The following is a 17496-nucleotide window of genomic DNA, read 5'->3' as shown; positions in this document are numbered from 1 at the left end:
CCCGCTGAGACTGCCCAGGTACCCCACTGAAGCTAAAGGTCTCCTCGTTCAATCTTGATTGAATTACCATTACCCAGGTAGCGGGTGGCCCGGGGGTGACAGGGAAACAGCCCGACATTCTGTGCGTCTCTTCATGCTGCCAGTTCCCTGGGGCTGAGGCTGGGCTGCTCCCTTCTGCCGGGCCCTGTGAGAAGCTGCTCCAACAGATGAGAGCTCTGGGGCCACAGAGGGGACTTAAGCGTAGAGGCGCAGAGCACTGAGAGAAGTTAGGGGGACAGCGGCCTATCTGATGAATTTGTGGATTCATCCTAGGCAGGATGTCCAGCCCATACCCCACTAAGGGGACTTTCTGAAGAAAGAGAGGAAGGTTTCTGATCCGGATTCCTTCCGAAGCAGAAACTGAGACAAGGACTGAAACGCAAGGACTTGCTTTGGGAGATGATCCCGGGAAACCCCGGAAGGGGAATGGGAAGTGAGAGGCAGAAAGGAAGGAAACCAATGAGGGTTGCGTCATCAAGCAAGTTACCGCTGTAGACAGCTGGGGCTTACTTTTCTCCTGTTACTCCAGGAGAGAGTGTGAACACACACCTCCAAGCTGTTCCGCCTCAGCGGGGAGGGACCTGGGGTACTTATACCCGCACCCCCATCAGTCATGGATGGAGAGCCGCTCCTGGGGACATTTGATTTCTTGGCAGTCCCGGCAAGCAGGCAGAGAGGGCTCCAGGGACCAGAACAAGTCCTCTGACACACAAGGGCACTGAAGGTTTCTGCACCCGGATCACTCTGTAAGGCCCAGGCAGGAGTCGCCCTCAGAGACAGCAGAGGAGAAGGGGGAGTTGGGAACACTGAACAAGGCACCCATTCTGACATCCAGTACGGTCTCCCCAGAAATCAGCAGAGAAACAGCTCTGAGAAGAAGCCCCTGAGTTTGATTTGAATCTGAGCTCCTCCCTGGAAGTGAAAACAGCCCCTCTGAAGAGTTCATCCTGCTCTTCCATCTGCTCTGAGGCCAGAGACCTTAGCACATGCTCCCCCAAGAGCACAGATAAGTCTAGATGCAGAGGGACTCCTTGGTAGGGAGCTCGTGGCACCGGGGCAGCAAGAGCCCGGAGCTCTGGTTCTCGCTATCCTACAGACTCTGCGTGACTGTGGGCAGGGTTCTACATCTCTGGACCATTGCTCCTTGCCTGTGGACTCAAAGAGGCTAGACTTAGTGTCATCTAGGTTTAAAAGTCTATACAACCAGGCTCAGATTCAATATTTATTCATCTTAATTTGCACGCTTTGCACTGAAAGATGTGAACCTGAATGTCAGAGAGATGATGTGACCTTGTTGAAGGTCATGCACGAGGTAAAGGGCAGAACTGAGAATAGCACCTGGGTCTGCTGGACCCCATGCCCAGTACTCCAATACACCTGAGCCCAGGGGCTTGTCTTAAATTAGGGGGTTAGAAGTCTCAGAAAATGAAAATGTCCTGGGTCTCCTGTTTGCCCTTCAGCCTTCCGCACCTGCCTCTCTAAACTGGAAGCTGATCTCTGTGGATAAGATCAGAGGTTTGTACGCTCAACACTGCTAATCATCAGGGAAATGCCAGTCAAAACCACAGTGTAATATCACCTCATACCTGTAAGAATGGCTATCATCAAAAAGACCACAAACAACAAATATTGGCAAGGATGTGGAGAAAAGGGAACCCTTGTACACTGTTGGTGGGAATGTAAATTGGTGCAGCCACTGTGGAAAAACAGTATGGAAGTTCCCCAAAAAACTAAAAATAGAACTACCAGATGATCCAGCAATTCAACTCCTGGGTATATATCCAAAGAAAATGAAAACAGTAATTTGAAAAGATATACACACCCCAATATTCATAGCAGCATTATTTACAATAGCCAAGATATGAAAGCAACCCAAGTGTCCATCAAGAGATGAATGGATAAAGAAGATGTGGTATATATACACAAGGGAATATTATTCAGCCATAAAAAAGAATGAAATTTTGCCATTGGATGGACCTGGAGGGTATCATGCTTAGTGAAATAAGTCAGAGAGAGAAAGACAAATACTATATATTATCATTGAGGAATCTAAAAAATAAGACAAATGATTATAACAAAACAGAAACAGACTCGCATAGAGAACAAACCAGTGGTTACCAGTGGGGAAAGGGAAGCGGGGAGGGGCAAGATAGGGGTAGGGGATTAAGAGGTACAAACTACTATGTATAAAATAAATAAGATACAAGGACATATTGTACAGCACAGAGAATATAGCCAATATTTTATAATAACTTTAAATGGAGTATAATCTAAAAAAATTATTGAATCACTATGCTGTACACCTGAAACTTATATAGCATTGTAAATCAACTTTTCTTTAATAAAAAGAAAAAGAAAAAAAAGATGAGAGGTTCGTAAACCCGAGAGTGTATCGGTGTCACTGGTGGGCTTTTTAGAACAGAGATTGCTGGGTGCCACCCCCAGAATGTCTGCTTTGACAGGTCTAGATGGGACCCCAAAATGAGCATTTCTAGCAAGTTCTCAGGTGTTGCTGCTCCAGGGACCACACTTTGAGAACCACTGAACCACTGGACTCTGTCTACAGATTCCCTTGTCCTCTGGCTCTGGCTGGGTTCAGCCACTGGAAAGCACAGGCAGAAGACTGGATTAAGTGGGGAGTGCCATCGAGGTACTTATTCCTTCAGCTCCCTTTTTTGGGGTCACCATGGGCTTGCTGCAAGGCCACTAAAGGTCACACCTCTGACCAGGTCCTCTTTCTCTGGGTCCTGGGAACCTCTTCTTACTGAATCCTCTGGGCCTAGGCATGGCATTTAGCCCCAGGGTACCACACTATTCCCTGCAGTCTCCCACAGCTAGCTCACATTTTCATTAAAAAAAAAAAACCAAAAGTCACTTGATTAAATTATCCTCAAATCACCCTACTTGAAGGTCCCATCTATTTCCTGCTGGGACCCCGACAGATGCCAGAAGGGAAGCCTCATTTGATAAAATCTGCACCCCTGAGATCACTTCCTCTCCTCTGTGTAATTTCCTTCCAGTCAAGGAAGCACCCTCTGCAACTTCCACATGGGGAACGCTTGGTATTCTTGAAATTTCCCCTTGTCCACCATATATGCCCCAGGGCTACTTAAAAGTAAAGAACTCTTTGTTCTGTTTTCCCCACTCATTTCCTTTCCTTTCACTTCCTTTCTTTTCTACTCCCTGGAAACCCCACTGTCTCTATTGCTAAATTCTAAACAGAATCGTTTGGAAGAAAGGGCTTATTTAGCCAAGGTTTCTCTTTCATTGTTTCATTGGCAGACTGTGCCCTCCCTCCTTCTCTTCCCCTTTCATCTTCTCTGTTCTCCCTGGCCTGGGCCTTTGTCCTCCACTCCAGCCTCCTAGTGCCCTGGGTTCCTTAAGATGCTAATCACACCCGGTTTTCTTTTTGCACCAAGAATATTTCTATTTATCAAGCCAGCGCTGACTTCGCCTCTGGGAGGGAAACGTACAAGGGCAGGAACACTTTCCAATCCTCGGGGCTGTTTCTCTTTTCCTTTTTTCATTTCGATTCCAGGACTTTTTTTTTCTTTCTTTCTTTCTTGGTCCCCCTTTACGCTTTGCACTGCTTTTGGATGCACTGGTTACTTTGGCACTGTCTCCTCTCAGGACTGAGGGGAGACCCGGTCTAGCCACAATTTGCTGCAGAATTACTGACCCGTACATTAGAAAGGAGAGTCAGGTTTCTTTAAACCCACCAAGATGGTATCATTAGGTGTCTGAATTTCCTCTGCCTCTGTTTGGGTTTCCCCAGAAGTAGATATAAGATGAGGATTCCAGTGCAAGCAGTTTACATAGGAAGAGAAGAGGACACCAAGAGGAAAGGGGGAGGGGAGTGAGACAGCCGAGAGAAGGCAGCCCAGGAAGGGTGGGCAACTGCAGCCCACTCCCCATGGAAGCTCTGGAAAAAGGTGTAGAACACACAACCCAGTGAAGGCGAGGATGAGGAGCGGGGCTATTTCATGGTCTAGGGAGAGACAGCTTTGTGCCTGGACAGAGCATCCTGCCCCAGCTTTGGAGAAAGTCCTCAGGCAAAGAGATGCAGACAGGGCAGGACTCGGGGGAAACCAGTGAGGCCCCAGGGCACACACTTTAAGGAGGCGCTTGCTCTCAGGGTCAGGCAGGTGCAGGGTCAACAGCTGAGACTGAGCGGCCCGTGGAATGTGGCACGCTGGGTGCGTCGCCTGCCTCACCCTAGTCCCGGCCCTGGATGCCAGCAGGAGTTACTGCACAAGGACGCGGTGGCGCCGTGGGGTGTGCGTGGGACACGGACGGCATTTTCTGCACCCTGCGATGGAGTCTAATCCCTTTCATTGTTCCCCTTGCTGCCTGGAATCCTGCCTTCTCAGACGTGGCTCCTGAAGGGGACACGACTGTCCTCCTCTCTCCCTCCTGTGTCCCATCTCTCCACCCTCTTCATTCAGGCTCAGAATGTCTTCCTTGATCCACTATCACTGTTCCTAGAGTCATCCTGATCCAGACTTCCTCCATCCATCCTTTCTGGGTGTTCTCTATTTTTGGGGGGAAGCCAGAAGGCAGAGACCCATGGCTCAAGCCCTTTGGGGCCTTGCAGGGAGTCCGTGCATTCCAACTTTCAGTCCTGTCTACTGAGCACCAGCCATAAGCCAGGTTTGGGGACACAGGAGTGCAAGAGAGCCCTAGCTCTGTTGTTGCAGGACACCTATTCTGGTGAGGAGATCAGGCAGCCAACAGACAGTCATGCAAATGCTCTCAACTCACAATAGTGACGAGAACTAAGGAGAAGACATGCCTTGTGCTCTCGGAGTGAATAATGGGGTTTTGACCAAATTATAATGGTCAGGAAGAATTCCCTGAGGAAGTGATACCTGAGCTAAGATCTGAAGAATAAGTAGAACTTAGCAGAGCAAAGAGAGGAGGGACGGGCATGTTGATAGAGAGAAGAGAATGTGCAAAGGCCCTGTGTCACGGATGAGCGGGTAAAGTTCAAGGTACTGAAAGGCCGGTGGGGCTTAACCGAGGAGACTGTGGTGGAGAGGACACAGCGTGAAATGCGACGGAGAGAGGGCTGAGGGCCTTTGGAAAAGAAGGGCTCAACACTGAAGGAAGCCATTTGAAGGGTTTTCTGTAGGACAATGACATGTTTCAATTCATATTTTGAGGAGGTCCCTCTGGCTTCTGTTAGAGATCAGATAGGATACATTTGGGGGCCAAAGTAGATGTGGAACAACCAGGAAGAAGGTGGGCAGAGGCCAGGTGAGATCTGATGATGGCTTGGGCACGGATGCTGAGCGCAAAAGGTGGGCAGTGGGACATCCAGAAAGATACAAAGGCTTTCATCCTTGGCTCCTCAGGCTTTGGACCAGATACCTGGCCCGGCCTGGATGCCCTTGTCTCTCAAGGGACAGGGTCTCTTTACTGTGCTCTAATTGTTTATTTTTTCTATTATACTATTGCATCATTATACCCATTTTACAGAGAGAAGACTAAGGCTTAGAGTGAGTACACAAGGTCTTAACAGCCTATAATTTAGTGGATCCCATCTGAACTCACCATCTGATATGGGGAACAGACAAGTGACCAGGTATTTAAGGGCACTAGTACACGATGGTGCTCAAGCACAGGACGGTCAGAGCAAGCAGAACCTGTGCCTGGAATGCGAGTTCCCTGGCAGCAGAGACTGAGTGTCCCAGTGCCCAGCACAGGGCCGGGCTCAGAGGAGGCCCACACATCATAGGTCTTCATACACATTTCCTGACTCTTTGAATGTATCTTTCCAACACTACATTTGCAAGAAATCTTTTTTTTTTTTTTTAAAGAAATCTTGCTGCCTGCATTACTCTCTTCCAAGGGACAAATTATAAATGTTTTTCTGATTAGTTCTCCTATTCATAGCCGATTTCTAAATCAGCACAGGAAACAGCTAAGCTAAAACTTCTGCCTCTTTTTTCCTTTACAAGCTGCCTGTATCTTACGCTTTCTTCCTCTAAGCTTTTTCTTAGGCAATGTCTAGACAGTTAAAGAAAACAAAACAAAACACTGAACTGTGCTAGAAATAATTTGTTATTCAGGATTCTTTTTTTCTTTTTTTGGCTGAACTGGGTTACTCTGAGAACTGAGACCAAGGGATGCTTCGTACCCAACTGGTGAGACGTCAAATGGTCCAGGTTGGCTGTGCCGTGGCAGACAGGGGCTGTTGTTGACTCCTGTTCTAATCAGAGTATGTGCTTGGCATTTCGTGTGAGGTAAGTTTGTCCTCTGTATTTATGTTGTGTAGAGAAGGCTGTGCACACCAGTATTTGGCAATGATCATACTTGTGTGAGAACTGTGTATGGTGTGTAGTTCTATGGCAGTCTCTCTCTCCCTCTCCTCTCAGCACTGAATATCATGCAGGGTCCCGCACAAGTACTGTCACTGCCCTTGTTCAGGCCCCCTCGTCCCTTGCTAGGACTCTTACAGTAGCCTAAGTGGTCCCTCTGCCTCCAGCCTCTCTCAATCAAATCCACCTTCCCAGTAAGCTGCCCTGGTGATCCTTCCAAAATAGACATCTGATTATGCTTCCCTGCCCCAACCTGGCTTATTCCACATCCCCACACGGGTATTCAGTGAATTTTGCTTAAAATACGGAGGATGGTGTATCCACACTGCTCATCAGTGACCCTGAGAAAGTAACTCCATGGCTATGAGTAATGGTGCCAGGTACTGTGCCAAGGGTTTTACGAACCTTTCTTCAACCATCCTATCTTTATTCTTTTCCTCACTTTAAAGGCGAGAAAACTGAAGCTCAGAGAGGTCAGGTCACCTGCCCAGGGCCCCACAGTTGGGATAGGAGCCCAGGCAGTCTGACTCCAGAGGGCCCGAACTACTCTGTGCCACTGCTTTCATCAAATCACACACCAGGGGGTGCTTCCAGGAACGCTAGAGCTCACTGCTGAGCAAAAGGCAATGTTCTTCCACGCCTCCCCTAGCTCCACACAAAACAAGCTTTCTCCTGCAGGCTCAGGGCCACCAAACACTCATGCCGACATTGGCCCTGAGCGGCAGGCGCTCACCGTAGGGCCCTGCCCCAGCCAGCAGTGGGGTCTGGCAGGAGTCGTGATGCCCTAAACTTTACCTCCTGTGTGAACAGGGTAACCTTGGGCTTCCTTGAGCCCTGAGCTGGTCCAAACCCTCAGGTGCAGGCCAGAGTTCCCGGCTCCTTCTGAGCACCTATCCTTGCTTGGGACTCTACCTCCTTGGAATAGCATTATCTCTCACCTAGGTGTTCTCAGCCCCTCCTTCATGGGCTGGACCTTGCTCTCCACCCCAAGATGCTGCCATGATGGGTTTTTTGCAGAGGGGGCCTGCTGGGAATACCCTTGTGGCTGGGCTTCCTCCCCGACCTGAAGAATTCTTGAGCGGGCAAGATCCAAGCTTCAGAGGTTTCCTGCATCTACTGTGCCTGGATCCAGCTCCCTGCCTGCCCGCTCTGGCTGAGATCAGCCATGCTCTGTTATCCAGGCCAGGGATGGCAGGGAGGCTGAGACAGAGCTCCACGCTTAGCATGTGGACCCAAATCTGGAAACATCAAGGGATTATTTGGTAACAAATTCCAGGTAAATAATAGTGATAGCCACTTTGCGTCTGTGTTCCCAAAGCCTGGAGCCCTCCCAGAAGGTCACCTACAGGATATGATGTTGCCATATCGATTCTTGTTGCGGTTTTCATCCTCTTTGGCTGTGTCCCACGAGGCTGTCTGCCCCTCCGGTAAGGCCTAGAAAAAAAGGACAGAGTGATTAGAATGGCTTGAGATAGGAGCTTTATCTGGGTGTCCACGGGGAAAACGAGACCCACTGTGATGGCTCACACAGTGCAAAAGACTGTGTGTTCTTGGATGGGGCCTGGGGAGAACACAGACTTGTTCCCTCCCTGGCTTATTCACCTGTTCAGGGACTCAAATGTTATTGATGTCTTTTGTGTGTCATGAGCTCAAATCTGGTGCAGTAGGGGAGGCATTTGTTCATTCGTTCACTTGATGGATATTTGAATCCCTAATATGTGTCTGGTGCTATTCTAGGTACTTGGGATACAGTGAAATAGACAAAGCCTCCTTGAGCTTTCAGTCGACTGGGAGATGCAGCAAACAAGCAAGCAAACATATATAATTTTAAATAGTGTAAAATGCTGTGAAGAAAATAAAGCAGGGTAGAGGTATAGTGATCGTGCATGAGAATTATTTTGGATTGCACAGTCTGGGAGGGCTTCTCTGAGAAGGTAACATTTAAGCTAATTCCTTCATGATGTGAAAAAGCCAGTCATGCCAAGAAAAGTGGGAAGTGTTTTCCAGGCAGAGAGGACAGTGGATGCAAAGGTGGTAACCGAATGACCATGTTCAAGGATGAGGTGGGGAAAGCAGTGACAAAAGCATCTGGAGAAGCAGGGAGAGAGTTCAGGCTTTATAACGCATTGTGGTCATTGGTAACGAGTTGGGTATTATTCTAGGTGTGATAGGAAACCATTCGAGCGTTTTGAGCAGGGCAGTTAGCTAATTTGATTTATGTTTTACAAAGCACATTCTGGCTCATGTATGGAATAGAGACTCTAGGAGGCCCAGGGAGGAAGCAGGGAGATCAGTTAGGAAGTTGTTAAAATAGTCCTGCCAAGAGATGATGATACCTTGGACCAAGATGGTGCAGTGGATGTGGTGAGAAATGATTACTTTTTAGGATGTTCAGTTGAATATTGCAGATTTTGGTTTTCCCCCAGAAGCAGCCTCAGAAACAAGGATTCTAGTATGAGATTTGTTTGGGAGGCAATCCTAAGGAGCTCATGGGTGGTAGAGTGGGAAAAGTCGGACAATCAAGGGAAGAACGCCAATACAGGGGTACATCAACGAACAAATAACCACTGCACCTGAGGCTTAATCCCATGGGCCCACCTCATGGCTCAGAGTTGTTCTCCCGGCGGAAGAAGGGAGCTGGGGTATTTATCCCCCAGTTCCCATCTATCACTGATTGAGGACAACTCTTAGGAAATCCCTTGGCACTTCTGTCATGCTCTGTAGACAAGGTGTGCATATTCTTTTGTCTTAAGGAAGTACTCAGGCAAAAAGTCACAGGTGCTTGCAGGAGGCGGGCATTGGGTAGGCATACAGGGGAAAAGTGAGTGTGGAGGGGATGTGGGCAGGGCACCAACACATCTACTACAGACGTGGACTATGAAGGAAAGAGAAGGATGAAGGCTGACTGGTTAAAGAACTGAGTGGAGAGTCACATCTTTCATTGAGATGGAGAAGAAACAGATGGGGGAGAAACAGGTTTGGGGAAGCACGAATTAAATGTTGTGTTCTGGTTACATAAAGTATTGAATACTTAGAACCGTGTACAGCACTTGCTTCTAAACATGTTCAAAACAATAAAAAAACAGCAGCAGCAGCAGACATGTTTGAGATGACTAGTCAACTTTCAAGCTGAGATACTGAGCAGGAAGTTGGACATAGAGGTTCAGAGTTAGAAGGAAGGAAGAGATGGGACTCATCAGTTTAAGAGAAGACAGACAAGTAAACAACCATGTGACATGATTTAACAGAGTTATGAGCCAAGTGTTATGGAAACACTGGGGAGGGTGCAGCCACTGATCTCTCAGAGAAGGAAGATGGGCATTTCAGGGAGTGGGAACAGCTTTAGAAAAGCTGCAGAAGCATGAATGTCAGACCACATTTTGACTACTGCCCCTACCCTGTCTCTGGTAGAACACGCTGGATGCCCTGCTCGTGGCCCCTGCACTACTTCTGAGACTGAATTTGCTACCTCTTCTTCAGTCTACATAGCTCCCTGTCAGCAGTGCAGGGGAGAGGATCTTCCAGTCATCTTAATACACCAGCCTTGCCCGCCTATTTCTTACCAGGTCTACATCCTAAGCAAGGAGAAGTCTGTAACCTGATTGGTCAGAAATTCAGCCATTCAGTGGGCAATGTTTTATGGGCAGGCAGGACCACCGTCTATTCAAAGCCCAGACCATGCATAATTCCCCCTTTCTTGCTTCCGGTCTCCCATGTCTCTTCCAAGCCAGACATCTCCCATGTCTCTTCTAGAGCAGGAGTTGGCAAACTTTTTCTGTAGTGGGTCAGATAATAGGCAGCATGGGCTTGGTAAGCCACACAGTCTCTGTTCCAACTACCCACACTCAACTCCACTGTTGTAGAGAGAACACAATCCTAGACACAATGCAAACACATGGGCATGTCTGTGTTCCACTAAAAACTGATTTACAAAAAACAAGTGTTGGGCTGGATTTAGCCTGTGGCTGTAGTTTGCTGACTTTTATTCTAGAAGCATGACAATGCCCCTCATCTGTGCAGTGGTTGGGTAGATAGAATGGGTGCCCATTCTGCTACCTAGTCATACCAGATTGAATGAAGATGGGGTGAGAGGTCCTTGCCTAGGCTAAGCCATGTTCTCTAACTTAGTTTTGCCCAGGGTTTTAGACTGGGGTAATAGAGTGCCTTCCCGGCAATTACTTGATCAGAATGTTGTTCTTTGTGTGTCAGAAACCCTTAGACTGGTACCCCGGAGGAGAAGCAAAACAGGTTCTAGGCTCTGCCCTAAATCTGAGTGTGAAAAAGTGCTATGGAGATAGAAGAGTGCTCGTTCTGCAAATGGAGGGCTTGTCTCTCCTTTTTCTCCTCCTCATCCTGTACTTACTCATTATAATTGACCATCTCCCTGCATCCCTCTTGCCACCAGTGCAGACCATCTGTAGACCACAAATGGTTCGTGCTTTGGCATGGAACTCTTAGAACCCAGATTCCAGCCCTTGGCCTCATCCTCTCACCCGAGCCAGGTAGCTCCAGCTCTTTCAGGCAACTTGCCAGGCCTACATACTCCTGGTTCTCTGCAGGGGTGGGAAGTGCTTGTCTCAGTGGTAGCATTAGACTTCTTGATGTTTAAGCTGATATTCTGGGGATGGATTTCTACCTGAAACCCTCTGTAATAAAAGCCACTATTCATCTAATATCCACCTAAAGTGCTATGAAACCGAGAATAGCACCCTCTGAATGTTTTCATACTCATTTTTTGGGCAAAAAGATCTGCTGGCTACTCATTATGTGCCAGGATTCAGGTTACAGTTAGATTAAGGTTTTGTAATGGCTGAACATTAGAATTGTCTGGGGAAGCTTTAAAACTCCCAGGCTCTACCCCAGACCATTAAATCAGAGTCTAATCAGGCATCAGTAATATTTAAAGCTCCCCAGGTGATTCTAATGTGCAGCCATGATTCTTGCAAATAGTGAATTTACCTGGAGAAATACTTTCCCACAGGTCTCCTCTTGCTTTGGTTTTGTCCCCTCCAATCCATTCTCCTGTATAATCAGAGAGATCTAATATGTGAATAGGACCCAGTTACTCCCCTTGCCATTGTCACTTCAGTATAAATTCCAAACTCTTTAATACAAGGTCCTTAATGATTTCACCCCATATGCCCCTCCAGCCTCATTTCTTACCCTTAAAACAATATTTCAGTGATTAGCAACTAAACACAATGCCACAGACAATTTCAGGTGTTACAGACTTCTGAGACTGACTGTATACACAGTGTTCCCTCTGCCTGAAATTCTCTTCCACCTGAGTCTGGCTGGTAAACTCCTACATATCCTTCAAAACCCAGTTCAAGCATCTTCTCTTTTGTGAAACCTTCCTTGCTTACTTTCCCACTATCCCACTGCATCCCCAGCTAGTCAGTCACTTCTATTATTAGCTGGACTCCTTTACATCTGATAATTTGAATGTCTTGTCTTCCAACCTGGCGATGGGCTACTCCAGGTAAAGGGTAGCATCTTATTCATGTCTGTATCTTCATAACCCAATACTGGCTTTGTATTTCGTATGCGCTTGAATCACCCCTTTTGAATAAATGAATGGATAGATAGATGGAAAAAAAAAATAGTGTGTGAGATGGCTTCTGTGCATACAGAGGAATCTCAGAGGTGTAAGTGGCCTTGAAAATAATTTGTTTGTGCTCCCTTCCACAGTGGCCTTCCAGGCAGCTGATAAGCTGATCCCTAACATCTGTTAATTGGATACCATCAGACCTGGATGCCCTTGGTGATGGAGAGCTCACTACACCATAAAGCTTCCTGCCTCACTTTTGGACAGACCCTCTGGGCATTTCTTTGTTTACTCTGCCTCCATGTACTTCGCCTTTGCCCTGATCCACGGGGCCCCAGAGTATGCATGCACCCCCTGCACCACGATACTGCAGAAGTTTAATGAACGCCCCTGTCCACCCTCAGAGTCCTGAAATGGCACAGTCTGGGAGTCCTTTCAACATCCAGGCCATGCTCTTCAGGATAAACCCAGTGCAAAGATATCCTTTGAAAAATCCTAGATAGTTGTGATGAGTGGCACGTCTCTGTGGGAGATCATGCAGGCTCCTGGCACAGTCTCGGGAGCCTCTGTGTCCCCCTGGTGGGGGATGAAGGACAATGTGTGGGCCCCGGGGGCTGTGATGATGTTGACAAAGGCTGAGAGGTAACACCTCATGCAGCCGCCCAGGAGTGAGTGGTAATGACCTCTTAGTTTGCAGACTTTGATCACACATCCCTTTCCATTTTTAGGGAGCTGCAACCTAATAGGGGATAATCTCAGGAAGGAAAAAAATATGAGGGGGTAAAAGTATGAAAGGGAGTCTCATCTCCGTCTTCAAAGCGAGCCAGCCGAGGGGGATTATTTTTGCATTAGTGGCTAGTTACAGTAGATTGACCAGGGAATGGTGGCAGTCATTAGGAGCTAATCACATTCTTCTGAAACCAAAATTGCCATCTCATTATATTCATCCATTATCAATCTCCGCTTTCCTTTTCTCATTCTCTTCTCCTTAGAATGTTGAGCTCTATTTTTACACTCTTCTCTTAGTGTAGAAATGTTTCCAACTCTTCCACAGTGTTGCTTTTCTAAGGCAGTCATTTTTCACTTTTTTTTTTTTTAAGTCCTAAAAGGTGTATTGGGGGATGTCTGCATCTCTGGAGGTCTGAGCTGTGGTATTCACAGAATCCTCAAAAGGCAGATCTGAAAGGATCTTTTGAGAATGTTATTGCCTCACTTTACAGATCAGCAAAGTGAGGTCTGAAAACATGAAATGACTCACCCAAGAATGCATATTAAGTGAGCCCTTCTTCCCTCCGTCCCTTCTTCCTTCTCTCTTTCCTTCCTTTTTCCAATGACCAGCTGGGTGCTAGGACTACGCTAGGTCCTAGAAATAATAGCAATGAACACGGCAGACAAGATCTCGTGGACTTTATGTCCTAGTTGTGGGAAGGTGCAAACAATAAACAAGATAATTATTGTTTAAAACAAGTGCTACGAAGGCAACAAACAAAGTCCTGGGATAGACAGTGACTCTGGACAAGGCACCACTTTAGGTCGGGTGGCTTGGGCAGAACTCTTCGAAAAGGTGGCATTTGAGAAGGAAAAGTGCAGCCCCTGACTTCCAGGAGCTGGCTTGGCACTCCCAGCTGGACCTTGGTGTTTTCCTGTTGAACTTAAAACAATTTCACAGAATGCCAACACCAGACAAAGCTCCTCTGAGACCAGGATGGAGCGAGGCTAAAACTAGACCACTCTGTAGTCATATCCAAACACAAACAGGAATACTGCCCAAGCCAAAAACAACCCAAAAAACAACCAACAACCCACCCCCTATCCTGGCTCACGTGAGCGATGCTGCTCCTTTGCCGATTTCAGCTGTAGCCTCGAGCCTGTGCCCCCTTCTAATAGTTAAGATTTATTAAGGTACCCAATCCTCCCACTTCCTATTGGTGTCTAATCCAGAACAAAGCCCCAAATCACCTAACACAGATCACATCCTACGAGTCCTGTCTGACACCCTCTTCCTGAGATTTCCCACAGTTCCTAAATCCAGCTTATTCAACTCCAGGTGTATTTCTACTGGTCTCCTGTTGACACCTTGGAGCTGAAAAACAGATGATGAGCAGAAGCCAGCTATGGCAAGAGCTGGGGGAAGAATGTTCCAGGATGACGATGGGTGTGGAGGCCCTGAGATGGAATGAGCTTGGAGTGTTCTAGAACTTGAAGGGAGGCTCTACAGAGCTGAGAGAATATAAGTGACACATCACGTGGATGGGGAAGGTGTGGTGCTCAGGTGAGGTCTTGTGGACCACGGCCAAGAATGAGAGTTTTATTTTAAGTCAATGGGGATGCTTTGGACATTTTTAAAAATGAGGAGGCGAGGCCAGTACCAGCATCGTGACAAGTGGCTAAGAGCACTTGTCTCTTAAACCCTCCCTTTATCCTTCTTGACGGGCTTCACAGACTTTAGGGTAAGATTATCATCTGGTACCTGTCCCAGACCAACTCTTCTTATGGTTGGTAGGCATTCCACCTACCCACCCACCAACCATCCCTCCCAGTCATGGAGCTGAGGTCCTGGAGCCAGGGGGAGCTCAGATCACCTGACCACAAGTCACAGGCTTCTTCTGATCTGCTATGCTGAGTCACAGGACTCTGCAACCTACCCCGGTTTCCCCCCTAAATACTTCAATTTCTTGTTAGAACTGAGAATTGGCCCTGATGTCTGCTTGGCTGATTCCTCTTCCTACCTGTTGGTTTGGCCCTACTGAGATATGAAAGTCCTTTCTGAAGCTTGCCATCCTTCTTTGGACACTCTTCTCTGTACCTAAGCCTCCTTGAGTTAGGCCCTAGATAGTGAGACATCAGAACACAGAGTTTCCAAGGGTAGCTCTCCTCCAATCCATGGCTGAGCGTATCCTGCTCCGTTTCCTTTACCTGTTCACCCACTAACCTCAGCAGATTCTGTCGGCTATGAGGCCCTCCTCACTCCCTTTGGATTGACTGTATCCCTGGAGATAACTGGATATGATATGCCCTGGGGTGTAGCAAAATCAGGTCCAGGGAATGCTGACCAGGCAGTTCCTGGCTGATGCTTCAGGGCACAGCAGCCGAGGGCCTGCTTCCTCCGTGATCAGTCTGGCCTGCCAGGATTTCCCCGTGACCCCACCCACCACTGCACTCTCCTGATGCAGGGAAGATCCCAGAGAGTCTTCACAAAGGAGGAGCCATTTTACCTGGGTCTTTCACACATCTCTCTCGTCAAGAAACATCTCTTGCCGTGCATTTGAGAGGGAAAAGGCAGGGCTTTGCAAAAGGGAGACAGACCAGAGTGTTTGGATATTTTTACTGAAAATCATTTTACCACTCCAAGTCTCAATTAACTTCTTTGAAAATTAAGTCAATAATACACCCTTCAGGTTAGGTGTGGGGGAAAGATTTGACTACACAGGGGCAGCATGGGGAATTCTTTTGCCAATGGAACTCTTATGTACCCTGGTTGTTTTGGTGTTTATGTGACTCTATGCATGTTAAAACTCATAGAATTGTATACCCTGCAACCCCCAAATAAATTTTGCAGCATATAAATTTAAAAATGAAAAAAATACACCCCACGGAGTTTTGTGATGATTAGTGATTACCTGAGACAATGCCTGTAGGCACCTAACCCAATGCCTGGCACATGGCAGGTGTTCAGACTCTTCCATCCCAAGGATATGCTATCCAGCCCCCTTGTTTCACCCCCAGAATTCATTCTCTGACTCCTATTGAGCAGAAGCATCCAGATTATTGTCACAAGACAAAAGAGGGGGGCTCCTTGCACCATCCTTCCTGGTTTGCCTCAGACCAAAGGGGTTCCCGGGATGTAGAACTTTCATTTAAAACTGGGACCATCCTGGGAAAACTGGGACAACCTGGTCACAGGTAAGACACAGTGTTAAGGGAGTGAGAAGGAGTTTTATGGGCGGTTGGAAGCCTAAGGTCTGGTCTCAACTGAGGTCCATAAGCTCAGTAAATACCCATGTTTACTGAAGACCATGGCTACACTGGTCATACACTTGCTGGATGGCAAGGGCTACCATGGATGGCTGTACAGGTTGTGCACAACACAAGAGCACCAAATCTAAGGGAGCACCATTCATCTGGTAGGCATGACAGATTTCTGTATATATTATGAACATCTTCTGCAAGGTGATAAAGTCAAGTATCTTGAGACAGGTGTACCTTTTGCTATTTCACTCTAAGGTGCTGTATGAGTTAGCGGTGAACCTGGCAGAGACCATGCTTTCAACAAATGCCTCCGTCTCTGCTGAAAAGCACACGCCTTAGGGATTATAAATGTGGACAGAGAAGGCAGGAGAGAATGACTAATGACATCTACTCAGAGTGGCATCAGGAGAGCAAATATTATTGTGTGCCATGTCACTAAGTAGATGGTAATTTATGAGTTCTGCTGGGGATGTTGAGTCAAAAATCGGAGGGCGGCAAGATGGGGGTATTTGTCTGTGACAGGAGTTTGGAACAAGCAGAATAGTTGAGTGTCTATCTGCATATAGAGCCGCAAAGCACCCTTTAAAAGGCCCCACTGAAAGCTACGAGATCTCTTTTAAATGACAAAGTTTAGGTCAGCTGTTCTCAAACTTTGGTAGGGATCCAGATTTTCTAGAGAATTTGGTAGAATGCAGAGCCCTGGGCCCTGTCCTGCATCCATGAGCCTGTGTCTCAACGTTCTTTACTAACTCCAGGTGGTTCTGACACATAACACAGTTTAAGAACCACTGTTTTAGGCAGGAAGGTGATTGGAAACAGCAAATTCCTGGGGAAGACTCACTCTGAAGACACTCTATGCACCTATAGAGACAGCCCACGATGTGAGGGTCTTTCTGTGTCAGTGTCTTTCTTTAAGAAATACTGCCTTTTAAATTTCTGGATGGCACTATTTTTTTTTTTTCGTTTTTTTTAAATTGAAGTATAGTTGATTTACAAATTGTACCAATCTCTCTGGTACAGCAAAGTGACTCAGAGTCTAAAATACGGCACAAATGAACCTATCTACAAAACAGAAGCAGACTCACAGACCTACAGAACACACCTGTGGTTGCCAAGGGGGAGGGGGGAGGGAGAGGGATGGACCTGGAGGTTAGGGTTGGTAGATGCAAACTATTACATTTAGAAAGGATGGGACTATTCTTTTTATTTTATTATTATTTTTAAACAACTTTATTGGAGTATAATTGCTTTACAATGGTGTGTTAGTTTCTGCTGTATCACAAAGTGAATCAGTTATACGTATACATATATCCCCATATCCCCTCCCTCTTGTGTCTCCCTCCCTCCCACCCTCCCTATCCCACCCCTCTAGATGGTCACAAAGCACCGAGCTGATCTCCCTGTGCTATGCGGCTGCTTCCCACTAGCTATCTATTTTACATTTGGTAGTGTATATATGTCCATGCCACTCTCTCACTTCGTTGATGGGACTATTCTTAACCATAAAGTTTTTCACCAGTACTCTACAAATCAATTAAATTAATATTTAGTATACTATTTTCCACATGCTTCAGAGAAGAGAGGTGAGTAAGACGCTGGCCTTACTTCCAAGAGGCCTAT

At 47.0% G+C, this 17496-nt stretch overlaps 1 protein-coding gene across 8 annotated transcripts in view; it reads right to left on the bottom strand.

The window, feature by feature from the left end:
• The window catches only part of PTPRT (protein tyrosine phosphatase receptor type T), a 1095010-nt gene that overhangs the window by 61388 nt on the left and 1016126 nt on the right, over nt 1-17496 (bottom strand). For all 8 annotated transcript variants that reach the window (XM_059896616.1, XM_059896620.1, XM_059896617.1 and 5 more), the window contains one exon: nt 7706-7793. In XM_059896616.1, coding sequence (XP_059752599.1) covers nt 7706-7793 — 88 coding nt within the window. The remainder of the gene's footprint in view (nt 1-7705; nt 7794-17496) is intronic.

Source organism: Balaenoptera ricei, chromosome 15 (assembly GCF_028023285.1).
Source record: "Balaenoptera ricei isolate mBalRic1 chromosome 15, mBalRic1.hap2, whole genome shotgun sequence".
Lineage (NCBI taxonomy): Eukaryota > Metazoa > Chordata > Mammalia > Artiodactyla > Balaenopteridae > Balaenoptera > Balaenoptera ricei.
This window is presented reverse-complemented; position numbering and strand designations above follow the sequence as displayed.